Below are 18,717 nucleotides of genomic sequence, written 5' to 3' on the forward strand. Positions count from 1 at the left end.
TTTGGTGACCTTGATTTTTACCCATTCATTCTCTAGCTCTTAGCAAAAGTGCTAGATGCTCATAGAATGCAAAAAAAAAAAAAAAAAAAAAAAAAAAAAAAAAAAAGAGAATAAAAGAGAAATGAAGCAATAAATAGGACTCGGTGACCAACTTGATAAGAGGAGGAAAAGGAAAGCAAATATAGAGCTAAGCTCAGAAGCGAAGACCAGAAGAAACAGGGAACCCAATAGAGGCCCAAGAGCTGTCACTGAAGGTGGCAGGGCATTAGCTGAGAGGCAGGGCTGTGTCAGGAGGAGAACCAGCTCCGGAAGAGAACCAGAGCTCACTCTGGATATGTTAAACGTGACGTGCCAGTAGGCTATCAGATGGACCAGCCAAGATGCAATTAGGAAGAGTTTAGGTCCCCAGACAAAGAACAGAGCTAGGACCATCATGTTGGAGCCAGTTGCATTAAAGGCCACACGTGCACACCATTACAAAAGCCAGCCTACTCATACAATCCATCTAAAAGCTCCTGTCCTCATCCTTATTTTACTTCACTGAGCTATAAGAAAACGTCCCCCTACAGTGACTATGTCCATCTCTACTCAGTTCCTTAATGAAGTGTTTCTGTAATCAAACACAGACCTGATGGACTCAACACTTTTGTTATGATGACCGAGAAGCTGATTTTCTCTTTTCATTTATCTTATTTCAAGTTCTGTTAGAATATCTTCCTTAAAAAAAAAACTTGGCTGGGCGGGGTGGCTCACGCCTGTAATCCTAGCACTCTGGGAGGCCGAGACAGGCGGATTGCTTGAGGTCAGGAGTTCAAAACCAGCCTGAGCAAGAGTGAGACCCCGTCTCTACTATAAATACAAAGAAATTAATTGGCCAACTAATATATATATAGAAAAAATTAGCCGGGTGTGGTGGCACATGCCTGTAGTCCCAGCTACTTGGGAGGCTGAGGCAGCAGGATTGCTTGAGACCAGGAGATTGAGGTTGCTGTGAGCTAGGCTGATGCCACGGCACTCACTCTAGCCTGGTGTCTCAAAAAAAAAAAAAAAAAAAAAACTCAACTAATCAAACTAATTAAATCATAGCACTGTAAAGTCTTAGATCTGGAGATCTTAAAGAAATCTCTCCTTTTCTATATGAGTTCAAGTCCAACTCAAGACAGCCTTCTGGAGAGCTGCTCTACTGGAGAACAACCCGTCCTATGTCTATCTTCTTTCTTTTTGGCATAATTGGTGACTTAGTGTTGCTTATGTCGTGCTTGACTTCATCATCAAGTCATCTGGTTTCTCTTAGAAGAAAGGATAAAAAGGACCGAGTCCTCCTATGTCATTGTCCCCAGCGATTGGACGGGAACTCAGCAAAGAAGAAAAAGAAAAACAAAGCCAGGGTGTGCCCCTAAGAAACTAATGGTTTTGGCCAGGCGCGGTGGCTTACGCCTGTAATCCTAGCACTCTGGGAGGCCAAGGCGGGAGGATTGCTCCAGGTCAGGGGTTCGAAACCAGCCTGAGCAAGAGCGAGACCCCGTCTCTACTATAAATAAGAAAGAAATTAATTGGCCAACTAATATATATACAAAAAATTAGCCGGGCATGGTGGCGCATGCCTGTAGTCTCAGCTACTCGGGAGGCTGAGGCAGCAGGATTGCTTGAGCCCAGGAGTTTGAGGTTGCTGTGAGCTAGGCTGACGCCACGGCACTCTAGCCTGGGCAACAAAGTGAGACTCTGTCTCAAAAAAAAAAAAAAGAAACTAATGGTTTTAAATGTGTGGGGAAAAACTTGTGAATGACAGAGATCCACTAAACTGGGAGAAGAAGGGCCCTTGAGGTCTGTGTCAACAGCTAAAAACCAGAGACGGAATGACCTCGGCTGGGACCGGCATAGCAGTTTCTAAATTCCTTCTCCCATCTCCAGCCTCATATCTGCTACACCTCGTCAGATAGAAAGGAACGGAATAATGATAACTACCTTTTCTGTGTGTGTTTTTGGTGCTTACTCTCTTTCCAGGACTCTAGGAAACACTTCTCAGGCATTTCTCATTTAATCCGCACAACAGTGTTAAGATGGCGGCTGAGGGTGTTCTCTGGAGCCAGATCAGCGGGTTCCTGCCTCCACTCCACAGCACACTACATGCACGGCCTGGGGAGAGTTATATAACTTCTAGAAACCTATGCCTCTCGAATACAGAATCGATATAATAATGGCGCACATCTTTAAAGGGTTGTTGAAAGGATTAAATGAAATTAAATACGTGTAGAGTGCATAGCTCAGTGCCTGGCCTAAATCAGCACTCAAGAAACATTAGCTGCTATTACTATTGTTAGGCTATTAAGGAGACTGAGGCTAGAGATGTTAGGGAAACATTAATATCACACAGGTTGTAAACAATGCGCCAGACTCTGAGGACAAGAATTTGGATTCTACGATGTGAAAAGCCACACTGTGAAGGGCCCAAGTACTGGCTCTCAGAACCGTGGCATGGAGATGAAGCTGGAATCCCCACTCTTCTTGGTGATCTCACGGTTGTTTATTCAAGCCTTGTTTTAGTCCCAGAGCAGTTAAGAGGGTCTAAGTTCACCTGTCCAAGACTGGCTTTACTGGCACTGTGCGTGGCTCCAAGCTATTGTGACTGATAAATTAATTTGGACACACATATGTTGGAGTTTGTGGTCCTCAGAACACAGCCTGGACTAAAGTTGAGCCTTGCTAATTAGTACTATTTAGCAGGAGGGGAAAACAATCAGCATTGTACGGTAAGTCCAAAAAGAAATAGTTTTATTATTGCAATGTAAACAGTAACTAGAGCTAGGCTGACACGGTGCAGCTCAGCTGAGATTCATCAAGAGGCCAGCTTTAAGGATTAAATTTATAATCATGTATAATTAGTACATCAATTATATGTAAATGGCATTTTAAAGAGCTGGAGAAAACAATTATTCCGTTAAGCAGTTTAACTAGTCCCTGATATACTATTCATTGTTTCTTTATTCATAAATATGACAAAGGTTAATTTCAGACCAGCCCGTGGAATCTAAACGGTAACAAATTTCAAACTGAGGCCATCCAAATTAATGAAGTATTTCTACTATGGAAAAAGATAAATAAGAGGAGGGTGGGGGAGGCAAGGTAGAAAAAGAAGAAGAGCTGAGTGTGCAGAGAAAGCTCTGCACAGAAAGGGTTACTTCTTCGCTGTGGTCTACATGTCTGGGGTGCTCCCAAAGGGACAGAATGACACGGGTGGCCCTGCTCCCTGGAACCCCTGCCTGCCCAAGTCCCCACACCAGCACGCCCATGTCGCCTCGGACCCCCCCTACGAGGCCATGGGATGACCCTTCTCTCCCCCTGAACAGCCGGAGCTGACTGAGTCCAGAAGCCGGCCCTTAAGCCCTGGGACACAGAAAATGGGATTGGGAGGAGAGGCAAATTTTATATATTTTTTACCGCAATAAAAAATAAATAAAGTAATTTGATACCTGCAAACGTGAATTTGGAGCTTAAAACCTGAGGCACGAACTGAGAGAAGAACTCATTCAATTAAGTGCTATTCCCTCATGCGTGGCATATGGGCTAAACACCAGGAACCAAGTTTATTTATTTTTTTTAATTTCAATAGATTTAGGGGATATGAGTGTTTTTGTTGCATGGATGAACTGCGTAATGCTGAAGTCGGGGTTTTCTGTGTGCCCATCACCAGGTAGTGTGCATTGTACCCGACAGGTAGATCTGTATCCCTCACCCCCTCCTGCCCTCCCCTCATCTTCGTTTTCAAGTCACAGCTCTCTGACATCAAGGACCAGGTCACTTGCAGCTACGATGTTAAACTCCCATTCCTGAAAGGGTTCCAGGTGTGGCACAGATGTGGCTGTCATGCCTTAACGAGACCCTCTACCAGTTGTGGTAAGGCCACGCAGGGGTTTATTGCTCACTGTAGCAAAGCTTTAAACAACGCCAGTCTAAAACTGTTTGAAAGGAAAGAGATAAAAGCTTAATACTGACCAAGTTATCCCAGAGAAAGAAAATAATCGTTATAAAACCAAATGAAGCCGAACTTTCTACCTCAAAAAAAAAAAAAAACACAAAATCACTTGAAGTCAGCTTCTTTCTAAGACATAAAGCTTAACCAACAGTTTCTTAGAGAAGTGTAACCTAAATGAGTATGTCTGCTGACAAAATTAATTCAGGATGCATCTTGTATTATAAACAACCCAGAAAAAATTACAAGAAAGCCAGATCACTTTGGAATTTTTCCCTAACTTTCCACTGCACTAAATGGCCAAGTTTGATTGGTGAAAGCAGAAGCTTCCAATTTTTAACATCTGTTAATAACATCGAGCTTAAACAACAGCCAGGATGCTTTTCCCTCTCATCACGGCTAATCACGTTTATGGAGGGCGGAAGAGAAGAGGGCTACGTTGGAAACTAAAAAAAAATGACACTGGCTACACAGCCTCCCGTTATATATTGGACTTTTTTTGATTAGGTGATCCCAAAAGTTGTTCTGGCGAAACCATCCAAAGATCATGAATTTTCCCTCATTCATTTAGGGCCACTCCATCAAACTTACCTAATGTCCATGCAAAGTAATACTTGGGTTTTGAGGCTTGCATGACAACATATAAGTAGCAGAGTCGCGTCAGAAAGTTTGCTTTATAGACAAACCAGTCACTAAGAAGACAGGTGACAGGGAAGGCCTTGGTGAGCGTCAAAAACAAAAGGAGAGACACCAAGGTGATGCATAACTTCTGTATCACAGCTCCCTGAAAATGGGAGGGGAAAATCAGTGTAACCATTCAGAAGACTCAGGTATGAGAAAAACAATTTTGGCAAAGGCACGTTAAGAACAACATTGCTCCACTGGCTGCTCCAGCATTACTCTATAAAAGGAATAGCAAGGGGCATTCTTCCTTGTGACGCAAATCTGACAAGGGAGATTAAGTGTTATATTTAGGTACAGGATATACCTTTAACACTTGGGGGTGAATGTACTGAGAATGGAAGACAACTTCTATCACCATATTCTACCAACAAAAGGTAGGTGGTTTTATTACCCAAAACAGAAAAGAAATGGGTAACATTATAGGGTGGTGATTTTCCATCAGAAAGAAATAATCATTTACCTTCCACTTCTGGAGCCAGCAGAGCCCAGGAAATGGATGAGTCACCAGCAAGGAAGACAGAGGCTCAGGTAGGAAGGATTTTGAGCCAGGACATGGGCAGGGAATGGGGCGTTTCAGAAACCTCCCAGGATAGTTTAGATGTAGTCTGCTCCAGGGTTGAGATATGCTCACTTTTTAACAGTGATTACTTTTGTCCAGTTTCCCTGACATTTCAGAGAATGTCCTTCAACATTCAATAGAATTGTAGTTTCTAGCTTCAGAAAAAACAGACTTTTATTGGCAATATGGGTACAGTAATAGCACCTCCCTCAGAGGGTGGCTCGTGGCTTAAGTGAATGAATATTTACAAGGTACTGTGAACCCTGCCTGGCTCCCAGGTAAGTGCTCACCATGCTCAGCCACAGTTATGACAACACCACTGAGAGGTGCCAGCCCCTCCCATAGCATGTCTTTGACCAAAATGCAACCTCACCCCTTCACTTTCTCTGTGCACAAAAACACAAGAGTCGCCTTGGAGAGTGATGGTTAAGACTCTGATAAAATTACTTTCTGAATAATAAGCACATGAAACACGAAAGCACCACGGTGACAGATACTGCCTAGAAACACCTGGTTACTTTGATGTCTCACAGGCATGGTGACTTCATTCTTAGATTGTCCAACAGAACAGAAGAAGTTGAGACACCTGACCAACCATAAAGCACATAAATTTATTATTTCAGCATAAATTCATGCTTAATTAATAATCACTTAAATTTCCAAATACTTAGCTCTTAGTTTTGCCTAGACTTGCATTAGCACTTATGAAATACTGAACTCAATTTATCCTCATTTCTTCCTTTTTCCAATTTTCACCATTCCTTCAATTAATTTCAATTCCCCTTCAATATAGGATATTTGATCTGAATAAATTTAGCATACTTGTAAAGTTCAATAAGTTATCCTAATATTGACTAATTTGAGATTGATAAAATTCAGGTTAAAAATTAAGGCCAGGCATGGTAGCTCATGCCTGTAATCCTAGCACTTTGGGAGGCCGAGGCAGGAGGATCACTCAAGGTCAGGAGTTCGAGACCAGCCTGAGCAAGAGCGAGACCCCGTCTCTACTAGAAATAGAAAGAAATTGATTGGCCGATTAAAAATATACAGAAAAAATTAGCCGGGCATGGTGGCACATGCCTGTAGTCCCAGCTACTCGGGAGGCCGAGGCAAAAGGGTTGGTTCAGCCCAGGAGTTTGAGGTTGCTGTGAGGTAGGCTGATGCCACAGCACTCTAGCCTGGGCAATAGAGCCAGACTCTGTCTCAAAAAAAAAAAAAAAACACTTAAAATATTATTTTAGAAAGCCATCATAAACTCTCTTGAGATCAATAAAACCAAGCTTCAGGCATGCCAATGTAAAATTGGTTTCCCTTGTATTAAGTGAGATCTACCAACACACATACACACACACATACACAAACAACACATAAATTCTGATTCCCACCCACTGCTCCTGCCACCTTTTATGACATACTATCTTTCGGCCATATTTGAATTTCAATTCATAAATGCAAAACCCCCATAGTATTCAAACATGTTAACGTGCACAGCCTGGGCACATTGGGTGCCCTAAATGATGGCTGGCTGGCTAACAACGGTATTGCTTTAATGCTCCAGCCAGTGAGCTCCTCTGTAAAACAAACACCCATTGCTCCAACGCAGAGAACGACTACAAATAAATACGAATACTGGTATTTTAAACAAATGAGAAAAAAAGTTGTTGACCAAGATTTCTGGTAAAGTGTTTGCTTTTTAAGTATAACCATTATTACTGAGAATTAGGCCTGGCAACAAAACCCTATTTTCTCTGTACCTCTGGGTAAACATGGGGCACTAAACACTTACAGTGGGAGAAGGTTCTGGAAAGCTGTGGAAACCTTTTTGTTTCCAGTTCACTTCTAGCAACTTCATGTGTATATGTCTCCCCTCGATGAAGGCTACGTAGTCCTTGAAATTGTTGCAAGGGCCAGCTATGACACTCATGAAATTGAGAAGGTAGCTTAAATATTCCAAAAAAGAGGGTTTCACTCTGTGAAAATAAAGTAAAAAAGGTTGAAAAGTCTTCAGTCTTTTGCTTTTTCTTCAAGACTTGCAAATAAGCAAATCATAAACACACATTATCTCTATAGATTACTATGTGGGACATGACCTTTCCTTGTTTTGTTTCTATTAATATAAAATCCACCTACGAGAAATCTTGTGGAAAGGAAATGTTAATATGAATAATGCAGGTGGCCAGGGCTCCATGGCGCCCTCTGCTGGCTTATAAGCACTCAGGGTGGGGTCTAGGAGGGCAAAAGCAACTCTGAGGTTGGGAAATGCTCTTTTCTCATCACCTTTATCTGTCTACAGGACAAAATGAAGGTAATAAACAAAAGGCAGGCTGGGAACCTGACCTAATAATGTTAGCTGATCGAGATGCTTTTCAATGGCAAAACTCCCTCCCAACTGCCAAAATAAATACAAAACAAATGATGGGTGGAACTAGTTTCCACTTAAAGAGGCCACACAGAACTATCCCTGTAAACAGCCTCTTGCCTGCTTTGGCATCCAAGCCTGGGGTCCTGAACCACACACCAGGGTAGTGGCAGGGGGAAAAAAATGTGCAGAGAACAGTTCCAAGTAATGATTTAATGCAATGGCATTTCGGGAGGCTTCTTCTTCTAGCAGGATGGAATGGTGGAGAAAACCTTTGCAAAGCGCCATTGCTAACCAGTCACTGGAATTATGCCCTATAGCATTTTACACCTCCATGATGCTTAAGAAAGAACTGATTAGAATCTTCCAATGGTGCTCCATTGCTTCCAAATCCCAATTCCTTAACAAGGGAATGAAGAACTCGATCTCCTCTACCACCTGGGACCCTCTTCGCTCATCCCAGTCATTCCCTGATGCTATCTAGCAGGAACCCAGCATGGCTGCTACCCCACATGCTGTTTTTGCTCCCAGATCAATGTGGTCTCCTCCTACTGTAGACAGCCCCCTCCTCTCTGCCACCCTTCTTACTGCACATCAACACAGGCAAAGCCCACCTGCAGCCTTCCACCTGTATCTATCTCAGCCCCACACCCACCTCTCTGACCCTACTTCCTATCTTTTCCCATGCTGGCATTTAATCACACTGATATGCATTGGTAATTAACTGTCTGGGGAACCCCAGACACATGTTCCGTAAAAATAATTCCAGAGTAGACATAACAATCCCAGTGTTACAGAGAATCTTGCAGAATCAACAAAATTACAGATCCACTTGCACTTTGTCCTAGTGATCTCACTTCTGGGAATCTATCCTAAAGCTGGACCCAAACCCATTTTAAAATGACCAAATAGTATAATAGGTTATTCGTCACTTACCATTTTTAAAAGCCAAAGATTGGTAAAGAATACACATGTCCAGGCCGGGCACGGTGGCTCAAGCCTGTAATCCTAGCACTCTGGGAGGCCGAGGTGGGCGGATTGCTCGAGGTCAGGAGTTCGAAACCAGCCTGAGCAAGAGCAAGACCCCGTCTCTACTATAAATAGAAAGAAATTAATTGGCCAACTAATATATATATATATATAAAATTAGCCAGGCATGGTGGTGCATGCCTGTAGTCCCAGCTACTCGGGAGGCTGAGGCAGCAGGCTTGCTTGAGCCCAGGAGTTTGAGGTTGCTGTGAGCTAGGCTGACGCCACGGCACTCACTCTAGCCTGGGCAACAAGCGAGACTCTGTCTCAAAAAAAAAAAAAAAAAAAAAAGAATACACATGTCCATCAACTGCAGATTCATTAAATGAGTATTATTATTAGATCCACAATGGAATCAATATGCAGATATTAAAAAATGAGAAAAATCTCTAGATACTGATATGCAGAGGGCTTGAGAATATATTGTTCAACTTAACTTACTTTACAGCAAGTCGATGTTGCTCAGTAGAGAGGTCTTCAGCTCTTCGACCTAATCCTATGAAAAAGAAAAAATTTAGAAATAAGATGAAGTGAAGTAAATAACTAATTCTAAAAGAGTCTTACCAATGTCAACTGAAAAAGGTAATTTATTTTTGCTTCACATGCCGAGCGTGGTGGTAGCTCATGCCTGTAATCCTAACTCTGTTGGGAGGATCGCTCAAGGTCAGGAGTTCAAAACCAGCCTGAGCAAGAGTGAGACCCCGTCTCTACTAAAAATAGAAATTAATTGGCCAACTAAAAATACATAAAAAAAATTAGCCAGGCTTGGTGGCACATGGCTGTAGTCCCAGCTACTTGAGAAGCTGAAGCAGGAGGATCCCTTGAGCCCAGGAGTTTGAGGTTGCTGTGAGCTAGGCTGACACCATGGCATGCTAGTGAGACTCTGTCTCAAAAAAAAAACAAAGCAATCAATTAAAAATAAATAAATAAATATTTTTGCTTCATAAATCATAAAGAGCCCCCATTTTCCATTTTTTAAAAATGCCCTGAATCAAAGAGCTACCCATAAGTACCTATGTGTGAAGGAACATCTCTACAGGTTCATATGGAGAAGGGAGAATTCGGGTCACTCCTATTTAATTCACATGGCATGACACGGACCTCAGAGAGAATCCTCCCTGTCCTGTGGTGGTTCCTTACCCATTTGTATGTGTTTTCATTGCTACATCAGAGAAATAAGCCTGCCTTTCACAGGCTGCCCCAGTTTAAATACTCCCTGATTATGCTGGGTACAGACACCTGGTACAAGCTGAGCTGATGGGTATGGGATGTAATGGGGAAAGGAATAGGGGGCTTTCCTCTTCTCAGAAACAGAGGAAATGTAACCCCGAGTGCAGGGAAAACATTAAGGAATTATCAGATTTTTCTTCTTTTTCAAAACTCATCCATCACAGAAAAACTCCCAACCAAATCACGTTTGTGCTTCCTATGAAATTTACATGTTAACTAGAGTCAAAGAAACTGAAGTGTTTTCTTAGAAGCAGTAAGTCAACTCTAAAACTGTATATTCAGCTAAGGCTGATTATGGTCACCAACCATGAAGGCAATGCAAAAACATGCCTCAGAGAAGGCAGAGTATTTCTGGAATTTACTTGTTCCTCCCACACACAAGAAAAAAGGCAAACGGCAAATAAACACTTTTCTGCATGTAAGGGATGTTCCAGAAAATACGGTAAACTGAGAATACTTCTAAAAGTAAATTTAGGCAAAAAGTCTGTTTAAAAAAAAAAAGTCTTAAAAAAAAAAATCTCAGTCATTTTTTTCCCCAAGATCTCAGCAAACAGTACATCTCCGGTAATCCCAGAAATTAAACTGATTTTAGCCATTGGTTTATGTTGCTTATGTTTGACTATAACCACTGAAACTGGAGTTTCAGTTACAAGTAGGGTGACCAACTCACCCTCATCTGCACAGGACTCCCTGGCTCTGGCACTGAAAGCCACATCCTGTGAAACTTCTCAGTACTGGGCACACTGGGATGTTTGGTTACCTAGGAAAGACTCCATCCGTGGTATAAAATTACCCAGTTCTCTACAGAATGACTAAATCACCCAGTATGACCTAGGAATACACTGGTGCAAATGAAATTAAATCAGTTCCCAAGCTTAAGGAAAAAAAAAAAAAAAAAGCTAGCTGTCAGAGATAAATCGTCTCAACCTGCCGGCAGATAAAGAAATTTCAACAGTCAAAAAAGTGCTTGCCAGAGCAGTACAAATCCACAGAATAGACTTTTGCTAATTGCACCTGGCATCTCTAAAGCCCATTATTGAAATCTGCCGCCCAGCTGAAATAATCTTCTTCCCTTTCCTGGAACCCACTTTGAACAGGGTAAATCATACTTTCTGGTCATTTTTAGGAAGAGCCTGAGTAAAGAAAATGATCAGTTTTACACAAACAGAAGATTCTTCTTTCTCCCAGCTTTTTATAGGGTTAAGCTAATCTCATTAGATAATTTTCCAAGCCAAAAAAAAAAGTATCATTAAAAAATGATTAACCAGCCAATGCTATTTTAATCTTTTATGACCTCACGAGCTTCTCAGAGATTAAACCAAGGCAAAAAGGATGCCATTTCCTTTTAATAGATTTGGGGGGAAAAAAGGGCAGAAGAGTGTCACAAATTAAATTTAAAACATCATAAAGATAAACAGAAAACTCACTGTTCTCAGTGCAAATATTTCAGCAAATTCAGACTGCAGATTCAGCAGGGAAGAAGTGATTAATAGCTGGGAAAGGCCTGGAAATTTTGAACAAAATAAAGCAAAACCTGCCAGCACTCATCTAAACTCTGGCCTGTGTGTACAGTATAAACAGAAGAACTCTGAATATCAGGCTCACACTGAGAGCCGAAAGGAGGGCAGTTTTTCTCACCATCATGAACTTGGAATGCCAAGGTTGTGATCTTCTGAGTGACAATCATCAGAGGCCTACAAGGAAGAAAGAAAATAATCAAGACTGGCAAAAATGCCATGGGAAGAAACATTGATATTATATTTCTCTGGATGGTGGTTCTTCATCTTGAAGTTTAATAAATAAAGTACAAAAACACTGAATTCAAAAGACACAATTTTTATTTCCCTTCCAAATCACTTCGTATAAGTAGATATAACAACACTGAATAACAAGCTCACACTAGGACAGTGTGTCGTGTCCTGTCACTCAAAACGTGGCCCCAGGACCACACCACCAGCATCGCCAGGAGCTTGTTAGAGATGCAGCATCTCAAGCTCCACTCTAGACCTACAAGATGATAATCCGCATTTTAACAACATCGCAAGGGAATCTGAACATCCATGAAAGTGTGAGAAGCACCGGCTTGGGAGATACTTAATCCAGTGCTCTGGTTCTACTTGTATGAAAATATACATTAATATTAAAGGCGATTTTTCCAGGCACACAGAGTAAAAGATACATTTGTAAAATGCAGCTGCCTATAACTAAATCATTTATTGGCCAAAAATAACGCCAACCTTAATTTGGAAAAAGCCATTAAACAAAAACTTGCCTAAGAAGTGGTACCCATGTCAACAAGGGTGCCAAGGTAATTCAATGAACAAGAAAAGTTCTTTTTAACAAATGGTAATGGGACAATGAGATGTCTACATGAAAAGAGTACAAAAACCAATTAAAAATGAACCAAAGACCTAAATGTAAGAGCTGAAACTATAAAACTCTTTGAAGAAAATGTAGGTGCAAATCTTTATGACCTTAGATTAGGCACTGGTTTCTTAAATGTAACGCCAAAAGCACAAGCAACAAAAGAACAGGTTAAGTGAATGTCATTAAAACTTAAACTTCTATGCTTCAAAGGATATACACCACCAAGAAAGTGAAAAAATATTTCACAGAAATGCAAGAAAATATTTGCAAATCATATATCTGATAAGGGACTGGTACTAGAATATACAAAGAACTCTTACCTCAATAATACACAAATAACCCAAGTTAAAAATGGCCAAGGAATCTGAATGGATATTTCTCTTAAAAAGATAGGCAAAGCCAGGCACGGTGGCTCATGCCCGTAATCCCAGAACTTTGGGAGGCTGAAGCAGGAGGATTGCTTGAGCCCAGGAGTTCAAGACCAGTCTGAGGCAACATAGCAAAACCCTGTCTCTAAAAACAAACCAAAAAAAACAAACAAAAAAAGATAGGCAAATGGCCCAAAAGTGCATGAAATGATGCATAATGGTAATTAGCTGTCAGAGAAAAGGAAATTAAAACCACAGTGAGACACCACTTCACAAGCACTAGGATAGCTGGAGTCAAAAAGACAGAAAATAACAAGTGCAAACCAAGAAGCGGAGAAACTGGAACCCTTGTACATTGTTGGCAGGAACAGTAAATGATACTGCTTTAGAAACAGTCTGGCAGTTTCTCAAAAGGTTAAACATAGAGTTCCTTGAGGACTCCACAATTCCACAGCAAGGTGTACACCCATGAGAAATGAAAATACGTCTACACAAAACCATGTACATGCATGTTCCTAGCAACATTATTGATAATAGCCCCAAAGAAAGTAGTCCACATGTCCATCAACTCATGAATGGATAAATAAAATGTGGCATGTTCATAGAATAGAATATCATTCAGCAATAAAAATGGATGAAGTACTGACACATATACCACAACAAGGATGGACCTTGAAAACATCATGCGAGGTGAAAGAAGCCAGACACAAAAGATCACGTACCATACGATTCCATTTATATGAAATGTCTGGAAGAGGCAAATCCATAGAAACAGAAAGTAGACTGCTGCTTGCCTAAGGTTGAGGGAATTAGGAAGAAACGAGGAGCGATGGCTAATGCACCTGAGGTCCCTTTGGGGGTGAAGACGATGTAAAATTAATTGTGGTGATGCTAGCCTTTGTGAATTTACTCCGTGAATATGCTAAAAAAAAAAAAATTGAATTGGACACTTCAAATGGGTGAATTGCAGGGTATGTGAATTCCATCAAAATAAAGCTATCATTTAAAAAGTGGCACCTATTTTGCCAATGGTCTACCCTTGTTCTTTAGTACCTTTTTGTAACTTTAGTAGCTCTATTCTTAAGTGTGTTCAGGCTGCTATAGCAAAATACCATAAACTGGGTGGCTTTTATACAATAGAAATTTGTCTCTCACGGTGGTTGAGGGCCCACTTCCTAGACATATGTCTTTTTGTAACCTCATATGGTAGAAGACCAAAGGAGCTCTCTGGGGCCTCTTTTATAAGGGCACTAGTCCCAAAGGCCCCACCTCTTAATACGATTCTCATGGATGTTAGCTATCCAAGTAAGGATTGCAACATATGAATTTTGGAGGGACACAAACATTCAGGCCATAGCATTGCCCAACAAGACAAGATAAAATCCCACTGCACTGACTACCATACTTTCCTTCAAAATGTTTTTGTGGAGCTTGGCTTTCTGATCTCAATTCTTATGTCTTCTTGCCAAATTTGCTATCTCTGATGGATGATGGATGGCTCAGTTAGATAGATGGCTGAGGCTCTGGTCCATGTCCTAGGACAGCACCCCTGGGATCACCCTGGCATGCCACACACCCCTTATGCCCTGCAGGCCAGGCCCATTTGGGTGGGAGGACAAACCAACTTTTGGCCAAGTCCGATGTGTGTCAACTATACTCATCCATTTTTCTGCGAGTCCACATTCTTGTCTAATTTTCCTCATCCTAATTACCATTTTGCATCTCTTTAAAATTAAGCATGTATTAATAATATTTTAAACTATAAATATATGCTAATAAGATAAACCCTTTTAAAGAAAGTACCAACAATCTTGCCTCAGAATACATAAAAAAAAAAAAAAAAAAAAGTACTGGCTGAATGCGGTGGCTCACACCTGTAATCCTAGCACTCTGGGAGGCTGAGGTAGGAGGATCATTTGAGCTCAGGAGTTTGAGACCAGCCTGAGCAAGAGAGAGACCTTGTCTCTATTAAAAAAAAAAAGAAAAAATTAGCCGGACATGGTGGTGCATGCCTTTAGTCCCAGCTACTCAGGAGGCTGAGGCAGGAGGATGACTTGAGCCCAGGAGTTGGAGGTTGCTATGAGCTAGGCTGACGCTACAGCACTCTAGCCTGGGCAACAGAGTGAGTCTCTGTCTCAAAAATAAAAACATACATACATACCAACAAGTACCCTTTGAAATCTTATCACTGATGGCCAAATTTATGTTATTTGCAATATCTTTATATCTTAAAGCCCAGTGGCCAGTGGTCATCGTCTGAAACAAGACTGCTAATGCTGGGCATACAGCTAAGAGAGGGGCACAGCCTGGCTGTGGAGGAGGGGCAGGAAGGGTGTCTGTGCCCACCAGAACCAGTGAGGTAAGTGTGGCAGACACGGAGGCCAACAAGTCAGTCACTGTACTGTGGCCAGACATGCTCACAGATGACACCTGTTTACACCTCGTTCTTTTATATTAAAAAAAAAAACAAAAACTGCTCTTCCAGAATGCTGAGGTTTTGGTCCTAGCAATAAGGGCGACATTACAGTTACAGCTTTGTATAAGGCCAATCTGGTCTTATAGACCAATACAACTTTGTAGCTCACTCTCTTGACAACAAGACTTCTGACTCAGAATACGTAACAGATACTTAGAGCAATTTTTCTCTAAAGGGACTCTAAGTATCACATTCAAATAATTTCCAAATACCGCCTTCAAAGCACAATAGTTTTCTTTCCAAAGACTTTTTGTTTGCCTTTTTCTGGAGGACTGAAAACCCTAGAAACCAGTCTTCTTTATATAAGGCCCAGCACCGCAATTTTCAAAATTTAAAGCACACTCTCTGGTGACCGTGCTATTTGCAAACCAGGCAAGTTCCTACATTTAATGTATTACTTCAGGAAAGGGCCTAAAAATAGATACATCAATAAAAAGATAAAATGTATCATGGAATTACCCTAACTTTCTGTCCCTGTAGAAGCAGAGTATTTGTTTTCCTCTATCTGGAGTCAGATTTAATGTACTGATGATTAGGCAGCATGTTCAGCAAAATGTTTAGTAAGTCTAATATTCACATATGCTGTAGCCATGAGGATGTGCCACTCTGACCTGCTGCTGGGAGTATACTGGCCCAGCTGCAGTTCTCTGATTCCACCCACCTTCATGCTGAGGCCACGCCTCCCATAGGCTGCTCCCAGCCAATGACTGAGTGCAGCAGGGATATTCACACAGGCCCCGCCCTACGAAATCTGATTCTTTTCCTCCAGGGGAATTTTAGCTCCAGGATTCTCTGCTGAATTTGCCAAAACTTTCTTAGAATTGCACTGCAATCGAAGACCTTTCTTCCATCTCTCCCTCTCTCCTTCTCAGGGGTCAGACCTGCATTTCAATCTGATGGCTCTCCCAGCCTCATCCATTTCCCTCCCCATTTTCCCTGGCTGGCATTTCACCAAACAAATCTCTTATAAGTCTGTTCCCATCTTGGCATTTGCTTCTTAGAGGATCCAGACTAATGTAATACATAATACTGAATAGCTATAGCAATGTCAATAAATACTAATTATTCAAGAAGAAATCTATACCACTGGGTCCATGTAAAAGCTATATTGTTATAATTCCTTAGAGAAGATATCCTTTTTTGGAAGAAAAAGAAAAGAAGCTATGGATTTGAATATTCCTAAACATGATCTAGACTATGCCTTCAATATGTTGCTTCCGTTTTAAATATCCAGTTTCTAACAATTTAAAAAGAAAACAACTCACACATGTGATTGTGAGTTTATTTTTAAAAATGAACTAGTAACTTATGAAAAAAGCAGATCTAAAGCTACAAACTAGAACTAGAACCTGCTCACTAAAAAGAAGAGAAGGTCGGGTGCAGTGGCTCACGCCTGTAATCTTAGCACTCTGAGAGGCCAAGGCGGGTGGATCATTTGAGCTCAGGAGTTCGAGACCAGCCTAATCAAGAGCAAGACCCCATCTCTACTAAAAATAGAAAGAAATTAATTGGACAACTAAAAACATATAGAAAACATTAGCCAGGCCTAGTGGTGCATGCCTATAGTCTCGGCTACTTGGGAGGCTGAGGCAGGAGGATCCCTTGAGCCCAGGAGTTTGAGGTTGCTGTGAGCTAGGATGATGCCACGGCACTCTAGCCCAAGTAACAGAGCTGAGACTGTGTCTCAAAAAAAAAAAAAAAAAAAAAAGGAAGATGAGAGCACCATACTTTTTTTTTTTTTTTTTTTTTGAGACAGAGTCTCACTTTGTTGCCCAGGCTAGAGTGAGTGCCGTGGCATCAGCCTAGCTCACAGCAACCTCAAACTCCTGGGCTCAAGCGATCCTCCTGCCTTAGCCTCCCAAGTAGCCGGGACTACAGGCATGCGCCACCATGCCCGGCTAATTTTTTGTATATATATTCGTTGGCCAATTAATTTCTTTCTATATATAGTAGAGACAGGGTCTTGCTCTTGCTCAGGCTGGTTTTGAACTCCTGACCTCGAGCAATCCACCCGCCTCGGCCTCCCAGAGTGCTAGGATTACAGGCATGAGCCACTGTGCACAGCCAAACCATACTCTCTTGTTCAGAGCAAGCTACTCATTTTTTAATCTGATGATTTTAACTTATGGATAGATCAGATGCAAAAATGTAGATTGCATAAGCTACTGAGACTTGACAATCAAATCCTTAGAGTTACTGACTTAAGATAAAATTTAAATACCATCCATGTCATATTTCATTCAAACCATAAAACAATCCAAAATGATTAGAAAAAAAAATCATGTTCCTTTATTGCAAAAAAAAAAAAAAATGCAAAACTCAGTATACAGAAATACAGACAAGCACAGGAAGGGCAAAAACAGAAGATTCATAAGTGGCTCCAAGATGCAGCCAAACAATTTCCTCAGGACAATGAGGCCTCAGAACTTGAGCTGTACTCAGATTTTCCACACACACCCCACCCCTCCATCCTTGGATTTGTACACACTCTTCAATTAAAGGCCCTGTACTTGGAAACCATCTGACCAATCTGGAATTAAAGTGTTGAGTCTAGTATGGTGAGGTGGGGCCATTCCCCTTTTGCCTTATAAATTTTTTTCATGATTTAAAAAGAGTCAAAGAAAAACTTATTTTTTTTTCTTGAACCTAAGATTATTAGTCTAATTTAGATAACAAAATATAATGGGTAAAATTAAGGATGGGAAAACAGGTACATGGAGAAGTGTTTGGAATATAAAGAAAGAACAATGCCAACACACTACCACCTGCCACACACACACACACACACACGTACACGTACACACACACACACACACACACACACAATATCAGTGCCTTCTGATACAGACTCTTGGCAACTCACCAGAGTGGTACCCATTCATCCATTTCCACTTTCTATATCAACTCCCAACCAGAAATGACTTCTCTTTAAAATATTAAACAAAATCTCAGTTTTGAACACTATTTCAAAAAAAACCTACCTAGTTTACCTTAATCTTTGGACCTAAAGTGGTTAAAGTTCTGATGTCCCAGCCAGGCACAGTGGCTCACGCCTATAATCCTAGCACTCAGGGAGGCTGAGGTGTGAGAATCGCTTGAGGTCAGGAGTTCAAGACCAACTGCCGGAAAAGTGAGATCCCCATTTCTACTAAAAATAGAAAGAGATTAGCCAGGCAACTAAAAATAGAAAAAATTAGCCGGGCATGATGGCACGTGCCTGTAGTCCCTGCTACTCGGGAGGCTGAGGCAGGAGCATCACTAGAGTCCAGAAGTTTGAGGTTACTGTGAGCTAGGCTGACACCACAGCACTCTAGCCCAGGCAACAGGGCAAGACTCTGTCTCAAAAAAAAAAAATAATAATAATTCTGATGTGCCAGTAAAGCTAGGACAGAACGATGAGATAACGTAGCCATCACTAAAGGTGTCGTGTCAAAAGAGACAACCAGACAACCGACTGCACATCTGGTTGGCCAGCATCAAGCTTGATCTGACATTCAAGTATCTTATTTTCCCAACAGGTAATTTTAGAACCAAAAGGTTACATACACTTCATACTTTTATTACTTTCTTTATAATAAAAAATCTACTTGTGCTGCTTGTGATACTAGGAAAGCAGGGAGTTAGTCAAGCAAGAAGTTTAGCATGGTAAGAGAACACCATGACAACAAACTCCCT

At 41.2% G+C, this 18,717-nt stretch overlaps 1 protein-coding gene across 1 annotated transcript in view; it reads right to left on the reverse strand.

The window, feature by feature from the left end:
• The window catches only part of MBOAT1 (membrane bound glycerophospholipid O-acyltransferase 1), a 105,402-nt gene that overhangs the window by 16,821 nt on the left and 69,864 nt on the right, over positions 1-18,717 (reverse strand). Inside the window, exons 5-8 of the mRNA XM_012753638.2 lie at positions 11,470-11,525; positions 9,043-9,097; positions 7,000-7,183; positions 4,562-4,754 (exon numbers count right to left, since the gene is read on the reverse strand). Coding sequence (XP_012609092.2) covers positions 4,562-4,754; positions 7,000-7,183; positions 9,043-9,097; positions 11,470-11,525 — 488 coding nt within the window. The remainder of the gene's footprint in view (positions 1-4,561; positions 4,755-6,999; positions 7,184-9,042; positions 9,098-11,469; positions 11,526-18,717) is intronic.

Source organism: Microcebus murinus, chromosome 15, assembly GCF_040939455.1.
Source record: "Microcebus murinus isolate Inina chromosome 15, M.murinus_Inina_mat1.0, whole genome shotgun sequence".
Classification (NCBI taxonomy): domain Eukaryota; kingdom Metazoa; phylum Chordata; class Mammalia; order Primates; family Cheirogaleidae; genus Microcebus; species Microcebus murinus.